At 43.5% G+C, this 15,541-nt stretch overlaps 1 protein-coding gene across 1 annotated transcript in view; it reads left to right on the top strand.

Moving 5' to 3' along the window:
- LOC139423104 (clathrin, heavy chain a (Hc)) overlaps window positions 1-15,541 on the top strand; it is a 62,154-nt gene that overhangs the window by 26,613 nt on the left and 20,000 nt on the right. Inside the window, exons 7-14 of the mRNA XM_071174752.1 lie at window positions 8,364-8,561; window positions 8,897-9,097; window positions 9,489-9,641; window positions 9,974-10,096; window positions 11,193-11,330; window positions 11,459-11,623; window positions 11,807-11,987; window positions 13,496-13,659. Coding sequence (XP_071030853.1) covers window positions 8,364-8,561; window positions 8,897-9,097; window positions 9,489-9,641; window positions 9,974-10,096; window positions 11,193-11,330; window positions 11,459-11,623; window positions 11,807-11,987; window positions 13,496-13,659 — 1,323 coding nt within the window. The remainder of the gene's footprint in view (window positions 1-8,363; window positions 8,562-8,896; window positions 9,098-9,488; window positions 9,642-9,973; window positions 10,097-11,192; window positions 11,331-11,458; window positions 11,624-11,806; window positions 11,988-13,495; window positions 13,660-15,541) is intronic.

Here is a 15,541-nt window from a genome sequence, read left to right as displayed (position 1 = left end):
CTCCTCCCTATAGGCTGTCTCGTCATTGTCGGTGATCAGGCCTACCGCTGTTGTGTCATCTGCAAACTTAATGATGGTGTTGGAGTCGTGCCTGGCCATGCAGTCATTGGTAAACAGGGAGTACAGGAGGGTACTGAGCACGCACCCCGGGGGAGCTCCAGTGTTGAGGATCAGTGTGGCAGATGTGTTGATCCCTACCATCACCACCTAGGGGCGGCCCGTCAGGAAGTCCAGGATCCAGTTGCAGAGGGAGGTGTTTAGTCCAAGGATCCTTAGCTTAGTTATGAGCTTTGAGGGTACTATGGTATTGAACACTGAGCTGTAGTCAATGAATAGCATTCTCACTTAGGTGTTCTGCTTTTGTCCAGGTGTGAAAGGGCAGTGTGGAGTGCAATAGAGATTGCATCATCTGTGGATCTGTTTGGGCGGTATGCAAATTCGAGTGGGTCTAGGGTTTCTGGGATAATGGTGTTGATGTGAGCCATTACCAGCCTTTCAAAGCACTTCATGGCTACGGACGTGAGTGCTACAGGTCTGTAGTCATTTAGGCAGGTTGCCTTTGTGTTCTTGGGCACAGGGACTATGGTGGTCTGCTTGAAGCATGTTGCTATTACAGACTCAATCAGGGACATGTTGAAAATGTCAGTGAAGACACCTGCCAGTTGGTCAGCACATGCCCAGAGCACACGTCCTGGTAATCTGTCTGGCCCCGCAGCCTTGTGTATGTTGACCTGTTTAAAGGTCTTACTCACGTCAGCTACGGAGAGCGTGATCACACAGTCTTCCGGAACAGCTGATGCTCTCATGCATGCCTCAGTGTTGCTTGCCTCGAAGCGAGCATAGAAGTGATTTAGCTCGTCTGGTAGGCTCGTGTCACTGGGCAGCTCGCGGCTGTGCTTCCCTTTGTAGTCTGTAATAGTTTGCAAGCCCTGCCACATAAGATGAGCATTGGAGCCGGTGTAGTATGATTCAATCTTAGTCCTGTATTGATGCTTTGCCTGTTTGATGGTTTGTCGCAGGGCATAGCAGGATTTCTTGTAAGCTTCCGGGTTAGAGTCCCGCACCTTAAAAGCGGCAGCTCTACCCTTTAGCTCAGTGCAGATGTTTCCTATAATCCATAGCTTCTGGTTGGGGTATGCACGTGCAGTCACTGTGGGGTATGCACGTGCAGTCACTGTGGGGACTGCACGTGTAAGTGTCCTCGATGCACTTATTGATAAAGCCAGTGACTGATGTGGTGTACTCCTCGATGTCATCGGAAGAATCCCGGAACATGTTCCAGTCTGTGCTAGCACAACAGTCCTGTAGTTTAGTATCTGCTTCATCTGACCCCCTATTTTTAGACCGAGTCACTGGTGCTTCCTGCTTTAATTTTTGCTTGTAAGCAGGAATCAGGAGGATAGAGTTGTGGTCGAATTTACCAAATGGAGAGCGAGGGAGAGCTTTGCGCGCGTCTCGGCCTGGAGTACAGGTGATCTAGAATTTTTTTTCCCCCCTCGTTGCACATTTAACATGTTTATGGAAATTTGGTAGAACTCATTTAAGTTTCCCTGCATTATTGTTTCCAGCCACTAGGAGCGCCGCAGCTGGGTGAGTGGTTTCCTGTTTGCTTATTTCCTTATACAGCTGACTGAGTGCGGTCTTAGTGCCGGCAGCTTTCTGCGGTGGTAAATAAACAGCCACGAAAAGTATAGTTGAAAACTCTCTAGGCAAGTAGTGTGGCCTGCAATTTATCACAATACACTCTACTTCAGGCGAGCAAAATCTAGAGACTTCCTTCGATTTTGTGAACCAGCTGTTGTTTACAAATATGCACAGCCCCCCCCCCCGTCTTACCGGAGTGCGCTGTTCTATCTTGCCGGTGCAGCGTATAACCCGCTAGCTAAATAGCCATGTCATCATTCAGCCACGATTACGTGAAACATAGGATATTACAGTTTTTGATGTCCCGTTGGTAGGATATTCGTGTTCGTACCTCGTCTAGTTCATTGTCCAATGATTGCACGTTGGCGAGTAGTATGGACGGTAACGGCCACTCGCCTTTTCCGGGTCCTGACCATGCATCCGGCTCTTTGTCCTCTGTACCTGCGTCGTTTCCTCTTGCAAATAACGGGGATGTTGGCCCTGTGGGGTGTTTAGAGAATGTGCGTCTTGTTTGTTGAAGAAGAAATCTTAGTCTAATCCGAGGTGAGTGATCGCTGTCCTGATATCCAGAATCTATTTTTTTGCCGTAAGATACGGTTGCAGAAACATTATGTACAAAATAAGTTACAAATAACATGAAAAAACCCCACATAATAGCACAATTGGTTGGGCGCCCGTAGAACTGCTGCCATTTCTTCCGGCGCCATGCTAAAGCAGAGGGAGAACATGCGATTCTAGTGCAAAGCACTAGGCTAGTGAATTAGATAGGATTTCATAATATAATGGGGCCTATTTGTATAATTGGTTGGCTGACGACATATCTTTCATAATATTTCCCCTAATGTTATAGCCTACCTTCTTTCTATTGTAGCTTCATTCCTTCCTCGCTTTCAACAGTTAAATTAAATGTTTCATTGTCCATATCTTCATCGTTCTAATGACATGGTTGAATAATATAGGACAAGAATTAGATACAGAAGGCCTTCACTTCTCTTAATGAAGATTAAATGGTTATGGGTCTGAATAAATAACTGCTTTAGCCTACTGCCATCGCGCGTTCGCTCTTTCAAACTATCCGTGAGTTCTATTGGCTGCTGTATTTAACGTTCAGCAATTCTGCTTTTAATAATTTATTGGTATAAGAAATGCTAAAAATAAAACAATACCCAGCAAGCTATTCTAGTCTAGCTTTTCCTACATAGGACTTGAAGAGCTACGGAGCGTTTTTTTTAAGGGGAGAGGCCAGCGGAGCACAGGTACGTGCCATGCGTACGTATTGCATAAGTGACAAGGCTGTAAAATGGAAGCTTATTATGCATAACCTATTATTAATTAGCTAAATGTAAGGCTAATACTACATTGAATTTATTACCTGAAAGGGGTAGGCTAGGACATATCTCATTCTTGAACAAAATGATCTATTTTAGATGCAATTTGAATTGAGTTGATGGTGAGAAGAGTAGTGAATTAGAGGCGCATTTGGTCTTTATTACTGTAGCATAGACTATGCTGCAGCAAATGCATGCCTACCTGTCACAAGAAAAAAAAGTTACCATTATGAGTTGATAGGTCTACATGCGTTGAACTGCGCTCCATAGTGAGATGGGCTGTCTGTCCCCACCCAGAGCGTTGATGATTAATTATGCAGAGGCCGTAGAGAAGCCTGATTTAGACATTGACTATAATTTAAGTTCCATTTCATTAATAATATATTATAATTGACTGGTTTCTCAGTTATATACCCTGGGAAAAGGTGTGTGATTTGGGGCGGTAAATCTCTATAACCGGGTTCCCGCCATTCAACACACACACACACACACACACACACACACAGACACACACACACACACACACAGACACAGACACAGACACACACACATAGACACACAGGTGGAGAGAGGGCACATCTCCACAAAGAAGCTCTAATTTCACTCTTTCCCTCCATCCCACCCGCCTTTATTAGCCCAATGATATTATTAGGGGAATTGTCTTTCTGACCGCTCCTCTCTGAGTGAAGGGGAGAAGGAGGTGCAATCATGCCTGTTAACAGCTGTGGGCAGTGACCTGCTGCGCTTGTTATCGTTGGGCTCCCCCTCTCCAGTCCCCCACATAGAACCTACCACCAGAGATGCATGTTACTGTCACACTAATGATGCATTTACCATCATTACCATGTACCAGCCCCAACCCACTGCCTGGCTCAGTGCTCACAGAACAGTTAGTTTAACCTAATACGCCTTATTGCCCTCGGTGCATTTCAATTCTGTTTTCGTCACAGCCATCTATCTCAAAGCTCCTAGAAGTAAAAGTGTGTGTGGTTGAATTTGCATGTGTAATACAGTATGTGGTTTAACGAGCTGAGTCTATGGCCCACTCTATGCAGTTGGCTTTTGACTGGCCCTGAATCTGCTTCCTGTTGTTGAGAGTATAGGCCACTACATATGGAGCAGAGGCCATTTCATTGGCAAGATTAGCATACTTAGGCATGACATTCCAGCAACAAATGCTGACACTACACATCCAAATATATCTGACCAAATTATGTAATTTTGAATTCAGTAAAGTAAGTGTGGAAGAGGTGAAAAAATTGTTTATCAACTGACAAACCACGGGGTCTGACACTTGGATGGGAAATTACTGAGGATAATAGCGAATGATATTGCTACTCCTATTTGCCACATCTTCAATTTAAGCCTAATAGAAAGTGTGTGCCCTCAGGCCTGGAGGGAAGCTAAAGTCATTCCACTACCCAAGAATATTTAAGCACCCTTTACTGGTTCAAATAACTGACCAATCAGCCTGTTACCAACCCTTAGTAAACTTCTGGGGAAATTGTTTGTCCAGATACAGTGCTATTTTACAGTAAACAAATTGACAACATACTTTCAGTACGCATATAGGGAAGGACATTCGACAAGCACAGCACTTACACAAATTACTGATTGGCTGAGAGAAATTGATGATAAAAAGATTGAGGGGGCTGTTTTGTTAGACTTCAGTGCGGCTATTAACATTATCAAGCAGCCTTGCTGGAAAAACATATGCGTTATGACTTTAAACCCCCTGCTATATTGTGGATAAAGCGTTACCTGTCAAACAGAACAGAGGGTGTTCTTTAATGGAAACCTCCAACATAATTCAGGTAGAAACAGGAATTCCCCAAGGCAGCTGTCTAAGCACCTTTTTTTCAATCTTTACTAATGACATGCCACTGGCTTTGAGTAAGGCCAGTGTGTATGTATGCGGATGACTCAACACTATACATGTCATCCACTACAGCGACTGAAATGACAGCAACACTTAACAAAGAGCTGCAGATAGTTTCAGAATGGGTGGCAAGGAATAAGTTTGTCCTAAATATTTCAAACTGAAAACATTGTATTTGGGACAAATCATTCACTCAACCTTAACTAAATATTGTAATGAATGTGGTAATTGAGCAAATAGAGGAGACTAAACTGCTTGGATTAACTCTGGATTATAAACTGTCATGGTCAAAACAGATTGACACAACAGTAGCTAGGATGGGAAGGAGTTTGTCTATAATGCTGTTAATGCAGAACAGCACTTTATCAACAAGGCAGGTCCTACCGGCCCTAATTTTGTCGCACCTGGACTACTGTTCAGTCGTGGTCAGGTGCCACAGAGAGGGACAGCGCGGCTGGCCCTTGGATTTACTCAGAGGGATAACATGTATAATATGCATGTCAATCTCTCCTGGCTGAGGGTGGAGGAGAGATTGACTTCATCACTACTTGTTTTTGTAAGAAGTGTTGTCAAGCTAAATGCACCGAACTCATTCATATCCCACAAGACATGCCACTTGAGGTCTCTTCAGTCTCCCAGTCCAGAACAGACTATGGGAGGCGCACAGTACTACATAGAGCCTTGACTAAATGGAACTCTATTCCACATCAAGTAACTCATGCCAGCAGTAACATTTTGATTAAAAAAATAATAATAAACGATACAAATGCACCTTATGGAACAGCAGGGACTGTGAAGCAACACAAACATACACACGATAACACACTATACACACATGGATTTTGTTATTGATATGTGGTAGTAAGGGCAATTTTAAATAGATTAGATAATAGATTCCTGTTTGATAGATAATATTACACAGCTTTTTGTTTTTTATATATTCCATAATAACCAAATGTAGCCCATTACCTGCTGAGTGTACATAGAGATAATCAAGTGTTGGAAAAAGTACCCATACTTGGGTAAAAGTCAAGATCGCTTAATAGAAAATGACTCCAAGTGAAAGTCATCCAGTAAAATTCTAAAAGTATTTGGTTTTAAATATAGTTAAGTATTTAAAGTAAGTATCAAATTCCATATTGAGCAAAATAAAAATGATAGCCAGGTGCACAGTCACATTATTTACATACAAGCATTTGTGTTTAGTGAATCCTCCAGATCAGAGGCAGTAGAGATGACCAGGGAAGTTTTCTTGATAAGTGTGTGAATTAGACCATTTTCCTTTCCTGCTAAGCATTCAAAATGTAACAAGTACTTTTAGTTGTCAGCGAAAATGGTAAAGGACATTTATTTTATTTAGGGATGTGGTGAAGTAAAAGTTGTCAAATCCAGATACCCCAAAAAACTACTTAAGTAATACTTTAAAGTATTTTTACTTGAGTACTTTACACCACTGATAATTAAACATAGGCCCTCATTGACCCCAAGTCCGGCCCCCACTTTCCCCGTTTGACCTCGCTGACTTTCCTCTCCTACCTGATTGATTGCTCGTCCTCCAGAGTTTAAAAAGAAAAGAAAAAGAAAAAAACCGTAAATAATCTGGCTAGCTGGTACTTAACTGGGTTGGAGGAAAAGTACATAGAGCGAACAAACCAATGGTTAGCTAGTGCCGTCTCTCCAGCAGAAAGCGAACACCTCTCACTCTTCATCCTTTCCACACATGGCTGTGTCCTTTGTTTACTTGTGACGCTGTGGATGGGATTGCCTTACACACTGTTACAGATCTCTGGCTCTGGCCTACCATCTACCGACCTGTCTGTTAGGAACCTGACCTGGAGCATATGCTGGCGTCTCTACATGTCCTTCAATGGGAACCATGTACAAGAACAGACGCCATTGTAGCTGGATAGTAGATACACCCCCCTGTCAACAAGTAGGTCAATAAGCACTATTGAGATGAAGAGAAAAGGATCAATAGAGCAATGTTTTGTTATTGATTTAGTTTAAACTGAAATATCATTTTCTGTCAGCCCCATATACAATAAGCCCCATGTACATGTAGCCCCTTACACGCATACCGGTAGACAGGTCGAAAATGGCCGATTTGGGCACTGATAAGCGCCTAAATTGTAACACAAGGGCTGTACAATAACACGCTATACATGATGTCAGAGCTCAGGGTCTCCGCTTCACATCTCTGTATGGGTTTTGACTGACAGCCGTTCTGAACTTGAGTCCCTCGCTCAACATTTTTTGTTGTCTTAGTGAGGGAAATGCATTAAGTTAAGAGGACTATGTATTTTGAAAGATGATACATTGATGATTATAATAAATACCACTTTGTTGTCATACAAGCAAGCCAAACACCTGTGAGTCCAAATCTGCACTTCCCATTTCCATATCATAAAACTCATGTCATATACAGTGTCAACGTTTATGATCAGTGTTTGACTTAGTTACAAGATGACTTGTAGTTATACCCTGGGTTGTCCTGAACAGAATGAGCCTGTTTGTTGTATTGTGAAGAAAATTTGCATTAATGACTTGATTCTATACGCTTCTAAATGACGATCTGCCTTGTGAAAGCCTAACACTGTAAAATGGTATTTTATAATTTAGCTAGTCATGGTGGTACTAGAACAAGCTTTCAAATGATGCCCACCTGATCCAGATTACGATTTATAATGGATCGTTGGATTGCGTAACAACAACAACAGTAATTGTGTAAAGGGGGCATGCAGGGCTGTGTTCCAAACAACTACAGGTGTGCTTGCTCTTGTTCCTCAATGGCACAGCTAGGAGAGCTCAGAAAAACACATTATTACTTAGGAACTGTGCACACTTTGCAGAGGTGTGTGGACACTTGGAGACACCAGTTAGTCCTCTCACTCTAACCCATATTTGTTTGTCTTATGTTGCACTTACCCCACATTTTCCTAGAATATTAGTATAGTATTTTCAGGTTTCGTTATCAAAAATGCGTAGAAGTACATGAAATGTAAAATGCACAAATCAAGTGAAATGTTTGGATTCAGTCTTGTGTCTGGTGAACATTTGTCATCCCCTTTATAAATTTCCCATAATCTCAAAACTGTTCCCTTTTATTTATTGCTACCATGTGTATGCTTTCCATATTTCAATTTAGCCCTATCCATACAGGCCAATTGCCACTCGTGGGAAGGTTTTTAAAAATGTTATTTTATTGAAAATCCAAAACATACAATATACTTGCAGTGAAGCCTTTCAACAACTACTAAAGAGGAAACAAGAAAAAGACAGAAGAAAACAGCAAACAACAATGCAAACAGTCCTCCTAGTGGGAAGGGTTAAAGCACCAACTCTCAAAGGTGTTTTTTTATTTTTTATTTTTTTGCTGCCCCATGGCCAATTCAACAAGGTTATCGTTTCTTGTCATCAAACCCAGTCTTAAACGACGACCCAATGGGGACAAGAACCAACTATTGGGTCCTATGTTTATGTTTAAACTCATCTCTCACCGATGTCCTCTCCAGGTCCTGTCGGTGTGTGTGGAGGAGGAGAATATCATCCCCTACATTACCAATGTGCTCCAGAACCCAGACCTGGCCCTGCGCATGGCTGTCCGTAACAATCTAGCTGGGGCCGAGGAGCTGTTCGCACGCAAGTTCAACAACCTGTTTGCTGGGGGAAACTACTCAGAGGCTGCCAAGGTGGCTGCCAACGCACCAAAGGTAACTTGTATAGAAACAGTACAGGGTCTTGCTACAGGGGATGTCTGATCACATCTCTGTGATTTAATGGAAGGTAACTTACTGATGTCCATATCCTGTTACATCAATACACTATCAAAATGATTTAGAAGTTCACTTGATCACGAGAGACTTTGGATATGCAAATGCAAACGATGAATAGTTTGTCTCCAGCATGTATGTGTTGCTATGTACAATATGTTGCTAGCAAAACCCTCTCACAGCCATGCATCAGCAGTATCGCTCTGTGTGTGTATATAAACTGCAGCAGACCCGCTCCACCCATGTCTTGTTGTTCCGTCTCCTCTCTCCTCCAGGGTATCCTGCGTACTCCAGATACCATCCGTAAGTTCCAGAGTGTGCCAGCCCAGCCGGGCCAGACCTCTCCCCTGCTGCAGTACTTTGGCATCCTGCTGGACCAGGGCCAGCTTAACAAGTTTGAGTCCCTGGAGCTGTGCAGGCCCGTCCTACAGCAGGGACGCAAGCAGCTGCTGGAGAAGTGGCTCAAAGAGGACAAGGTGTGTCTGTGTCTCCGAGAAAGGGGGGAGAGATGGTTATCTGACTTCCTGTAGGAAGAAGCCTTTCCTGAACTGTGTGTGTTTGTTCATATCTCCCCAGTCATCTGGGTTGTTTGTCCTTTCTTTGACATGAGGCAATCAGTTTGCTATGCTGAGCATTTGAAGAGGTTAAAATATATATATTTTTCCCCCTCCAGAGAGTGCTGGGGAATATGGGTGGCTCCTTAGTCGGTCTCGATGTTCCCCCCCCCCATAGTTTTCTGCTTCACACTAATTGTGAATGTTTAATGTGTTAAAAATCATTCACAACATTTATATTCCAAACATGATAAAGTATGTTCTCTCGCCTGTAGGGTACTTGTGGTGAAACTAACAGTTTGTTTCTTCTCAGCTGGAATGTTCTGAGGAGCTGGGGGACCTGGTGAAGTCAGTGGACCCCACCCTGGCTCTCTCCGTCTACCTGAGGGCCAACGTACCCAACAAGGTCATCCAGTGCTTTGCTGAGACCGGACAGTTCCCCAAGATAGTCCTGTATGCCAAGAAGGTACGTTTTCACTCTGAGATGGAGCTCTGTTGATGTTCTTGTTTCCTTTCCTTGGTTTCCTTATGACACAGTTGAGGAAGTGGATGAGCTGTATATTAGCATCCCGAGAGGGGCTTCAGAATGGGGTCGGCTTCATTGGGTCCAAATGGGGGTTGGAAGGAGGGCATTAGCTTTCATTAGCTAGATACTTGATGTATGAATGAAAGGTACGTCATGTGACAATGAAAGAGGGTTTAAAAATAAAGAAATAAATACATACTCTAAATATGTACGTTGAGTAGGATGGTGCATTGGTAAATGTAACTACTGTCTTGCTCTTCCTGTGCCGGTAGGTGGGCTACACTCCAGACTGGATCTTCCTGCTGAGGAATGTGATGAGGATCAGTCCAGAACAGGGCCTGCAGTTCTCACAGATGCTGGTCCAGGACGAAGAGCCTCTGGCTGACATCACACAGGTTGGTGGTGGGGGTGGGGAAGAAGTAGGATGAGTGTGATGGAGAGGGAGGGAGAGAGTTGGAGAGTGATGAGATATAGGGGGAAGATGAGAGTGAGGAAGACGGAAGGGAGAGATGAGGGAAGGCTAACCTGCTGATAACACCGCTTGCGTTACGTGTGAGAGCATTACAATGGTTGTGTACATTTGTTTTGCATCTACACTGCTCGTGCGCGTCGACGAGTGTCTGCGTAGCCAGGCGCTAAAATAGAACTTGGTTCCATTTGTGTCGCTTGATGCGCTGCAAGTCCTTCCTTTCCCGTCTCATTGGTTTTTAGGAGCATTTACCCACGTGGGTAATTGAAAGATGAATTGAGGTCCACACTCCAGTCCAGTTGGTAGTGGTAATGCACCTTAAAGTTGGTTGCCAGCCGCCATATAAAGTCAGAAGGAGGAGAGATTACTAGAAACAAACTCGGTTTACCCTTTTTTCTGTATATTAATTGTCGGAGTAGAGGACATTGTGCATTTCAGGTAAAATAACAACTCAATGTTTATATTCCAGGACAAATTAGCTAGCAACAGCAAGCTAGCTAGCTAAATTGCCATAAATGCTTTTCGACCTGTCCCCAAATTAATATAGTTGGTTCAGAGTTCGTTTTGATATTTAAACCTGTGTGTCCTGATCGCGTCTGGTGTGGGTGGACAAAATCTAAATGCGTGCTATGGCGCACACCCGCTCCTGATCTAGTCAGCATGTTAGGAAAGAGGGAGAGGTCGAGAAGTGATTTGAGAGAGGAACAGAACCTTGACTAGAGCATGGCATCTCTCTCATCCACGTCATTCACTCTCCACTATTATATTCCTCCTGTCTGGGCTTGGCAGGACTGTCTACTCTGAACTGTCAATGTGCTGATCAGATCTGGGTCAAATACATTGGTCAAAATTAGGATGCACTTGATTTAGTTTGACTGGTACAATGGAACCAATTAAATACTCCCAAAAGTGCAATCTCAAAGCTAAATCAAGAGTTTCAAATACTCATAATAGTAAGTAGTGTATTTCTGTGTCTTCTGTTGACAGTTATGTTGTTACTCTCGTGTCCCCTGTCTGTTCAGATCGTGGATGTGTTCATGGAGTATAACCTGATCCAGCAGTGTACCTCATTCCTATTGGACGCCCTGAAGAACAACAGGCCATCTGAGGGGCCGCTGCAGACACGCCTACTGGAGATGAACCTCATGCACGCCCCACAGGTACACACCCTACCCCCTTACATTTAGATGAGGATATGATAGTCAAATATCCGGTGGCCCTCAAAACGAACAGACCATTATTGACATTCACACTTCCAAAACTGTTCCATGCATATCCTTCTCTGTAGGTTGCTGATGCTATCCTGGGCAACCAGATGTTCACCAACTACGACCGTGCCCACATAGCCCAACTGTGTGAGAAGGCTGGCCTGCTGCAGAGGGCTCTGGAGCACTACACTGACCTATACGACATCAAGCGGGCCGTGGTGCACACACACTTGCTCAACCCAGAGGTATGACAGCTAGCATAAAAAAAATAACTGTCACATTTAGTTTCAATTAACACAGCTAGATGAATGTGACTGTCGTGTACTTCCTCATGACACTATCTAACTCTGACCCTACTCTCTTCTCTCATGCCCCCCCCCCCTTCTTTGCATCTCTTCCCTTTGTCTTCCCTCTCTCCCTCCCCTTAGTGGCTGGTGAATTTCTTTGGCTCCCTCTCAGTGGAGGACTCTCTAGAGTGCCTGAGGGCCATGTTGTCTGCCAACATCCGTCAGAACCTGCAGATTTGTGTCCAGGTGGCCTCCAAGTACCACGAGCAGCTCTCCACCAACTCCCTCACCGAGCTCTTCGAGTCCTTCAAGAGCTTTGAGGGTGAGACATACAGCCACGCACACTATTTTACACTTCCCTTCCCTGGACAGGGTTCGAGACTGTGACCATAACACTTGCATTTGCGACTCTTTGACTTAGCAGTGCGACACCGTTTTTTTGTTATTGGTCTCTAGGGTGCCAGCGCAAATATGTAGCTGGTCACGTTCGTTTTTGGTTCACAATTTGCTTTTATTTTAAAAAGTCTTTGTTGAATCTTGGCAATGCACAATTCAGTCATCATGCGCTGTTTGAATTAACGTTTTTGAAGGTTTCCCAAAAAACCTTCCTAATTAAATGTTGACTGCATAGTAGGCCTACCTGACACAATGATATCATGATGATTTGTAACAATCGCTGGGCATTTGTTTTGCATACACTGCCATCACATGTAGCCTACACTGTACATTTGACAGTACATAAGCACAGCTAGCCAAACACAGCAGTCTCTTGCTAGGTGTGCAATTGAATTAAAGGGGAACTACACCCTTCACATTTTTAAAAATAATTATTATTCCAAGACCTCAGTTGGTCTCCTGATGTGGTTTAAGCATTGTAGATTTAGAACGTCAAAAAATGTGTTTATATAAATAGAGGGATTTTGAGTGAGAACCTGAACTCGGAAACAGGGAAAAACTAACCCCGGAAAAATGTAATTTACCAAAAGATGAAACTGATTTTAAAGGGCCCAACAACTGTAGACTGGCAAATGTACCTGAATGTCAAGCCCTGCAAGGGAATGCTAATTTAAAAGGTGGTTTGTCATTATTAGCCTGGTTCTGTATGGAATACAGGCACATTATGAGAGACAGGTCAGATCAAAAATTGGTGCGACCAGGTCGTGCTGGTGCCAGCAACTGGGAAATGTTGGTAGCACCAGTGACAGCAGTGGGACAGGTTAGTCTAGAACCCTGTTGGATCACTCTTCCAGCTATATGCCCAAGTAGGCCAGAGGCAGCAGGATTGTTGATCGACTCAATAGAATGGCCTGGAGGGGTTGGGACTGGGGTGGACTAGAGACGAGATGGCCAGTCATAATGGAGCTACAGCTTAATAAACTAAGTGAGAGCCACTGTTTTCAATTGTCCAAAACAAACATGGTGGAAAGTGTTAGGAAAAATGATTTGTCAAAATCACAAAGGGAAGAGAGTCCATTTAAACTATCTTTATCAGCTAATTCTGACTGTTTGGTATTAAAGCCTGAAATGTGATGTACATTTAATCAAACAAGGGGCGATGAGATGGTGACAGTAGTCGTCTGCTCCGGTCTCTTGGGGGGGGGCAGTTGCAGCCCCCTCGTAATCGCTGTTCTATTTCCCAGCAAAATGTATACTATTGAACACACTTATTGTGTTCTTCATATTTCTCATGTTTTCTTTCTAGTATTACATTGTTGTTGGTTTTTGAGTTTGCAAGAAGTGCATGTGACATTAAAAGATGTCCTGACGTGACTGACATGGTCTCTGGTACTGTATTTCCTCCTGACTGACATTGTCTCCATGGTGTCCCAGGTCTGTTCTACTTCCTGGGTTCCATCGTTAACTTCAGCCAGGATGCAGAGGTCCACTTCAAGTACATCCAGGCTGCCTGCAAGACGGGACAGATCAAAGAGGTGGAGAGGATCTGCAGAGAGAGCAACTGCTACGACCCAGAACGAGTCAAGAATTTCCTCAAGGTAGAATATGGAGTCTGGGGGGAGAAGGTATCTAGAGGGAGGTGAAATGTAACTGACTGAAGATGTACTGTACTCTCCCTTTTCGTTTTTGCTTTTCTCTCCTTTGTCTTTCTTTAGTTTAACTTTATTCTTTCATTCTCGTCTGTTCAGTCGGTTGATCCCCTGGACCACTCTGTCGCTGAAATTCAATGATGACATGGTTTTAAATTTAGAAATTATATTGAAATGAAATGTACAAAACTTCTGTCAATCCTATTTATATGTATATCAGCCTGCTAACACTAGTATTAGTGAAACGCTTTCAATTTTCTTTCATTGGTAAGAAGTGATGCCGGTTATTATCTCTTGTGCTTTTCTGTTGTCTATGGAATGTGAGGATATGTACCAGATACATCTATCCCCAAGTGCAGGACTCCCTTACTATTTTATCTGGACTTCTGGAGATACAGGATTAGACACAACCAGCTTCTGTACTAGGTCTGGGCAATATGGCCTAAAAATCAAATCTCTTTAAAAAAACAAAAACATTTTTTAACATATATGGGAGAGTCACGATATATACACTACATGGCCAAAAGTATGTGGACAGCTGCTTGTTGAACATCTCATTCCAAATCATGGGCCTTAATATGGAGTTGGTCCCCCCTTTGCTGCTATAACAACCTCCACTCTTCTGGGAAGGCTTTCCACTAGATGTTGTAACATTGCTGCGGGGACTTGCTTCCATTCAGCCACCTTACTATAAGAGCATTAGTGAGGTCGGGCACTGATGTTGGGCGATTAGGCCTGGCTCACAGTCGGCGTTCCTATTCATCCCAAAGGTGTTCGATGGGGTGAGGTCAGGGCTCTACAGACCATTTGTTCTTCCACACGATCTCAACAAACCATTACTGTATGGACATCGCTTTGTGCATGGGAGCATTGTCATGCTGAAACAGGAAAGGGCCTTCCCCAAAATGTTGTTACAAAGTTAGAAGCACAGAATTGATTGTCTAGAATGTCAATGTATGAGTTAAGATTTCCCTTCACTGGAACTAAGGGGACTAACCATAACCATAAAAAACAATTGTTCCTCATCCACCAAACTTTACAGTTGCCGCTGTATGCGGGCAGGTAGCTTTCTCCCAGCATCCACCAAACCCAGAATAATCCGTCGGATTTCAAGATGGTGAAGCGTGATTCATCACTCCAGAGAAAGCATTTCCACTGCTCCAGAGTTGAACGGCAGTGAGCTTTACACCACTCCAGCCGATGCTTGCCATTGTGCATGGTGATCTTAGGCTTGTGTACAGTTGCTTGGCCATGGAAACCCATTTAATGAAGCTCCCGGCAAACAGTTCTTGTGCTGACGTTGCTTCCAGAAGCAGTTAGGTCGGGAGTGAGTGTCGCAATCGAGGACAGACTATTTTTACGCGCTTCAGCGGTCCTGTTCTGTGAGCTTGTGTGGCCTACCACTTTACAGCAGAGCCGTTGCTGCTCCTACACGTTTCCATTGCACAATAGCAGCACTTACAGTTGACCCGGGGCAGAAATTTGACGAACGGACTTGTTGGAAAAATGCCATCCTATGAAGGTGCCACGTTGAATGACACTGAGCTCTTCAGTAAGGCCCATTCTACTAACAATGTCTATGGAAATTGCATGGCTGTGTGCTAAATTGTATACATCTGTCAGCAACGGGTGTGGCTGAAGTAGCCAAATCCACTAATTTGAAGGGGTGCCCACATACTTTTGGCCATGTAATTTATCTGGATTTTTTTAAATGTAAATTCTCTAAAGAAACTTTGTTGCACAATTTAAAAGTCAATAAACTGCATGCAAAATTATACCTAGGCTAAATATAAGCCTTCCACAACCATAAGACCCACTAATAATACAATTA

Source organism: Oncorhynchus clarkii, chromosome 12, assembly GCF_045791955.1.
Source record: "Oncorhynchus clarkii lewisi isolate Uvic-CL-2024 chromosome 12, UVic_Ocla_1.0, whole genome shotgun sequence".
Lineage (NCBI taxonomy): Eukaryota > Metazoa > Chordata > Actinopteri > Salmoniformes > Salmonidae > Oncorhynchus > Oncorhynchus clarkii.
This window is presented reverse-complemented; position numbering and strand designations above follow the sequence as displayed.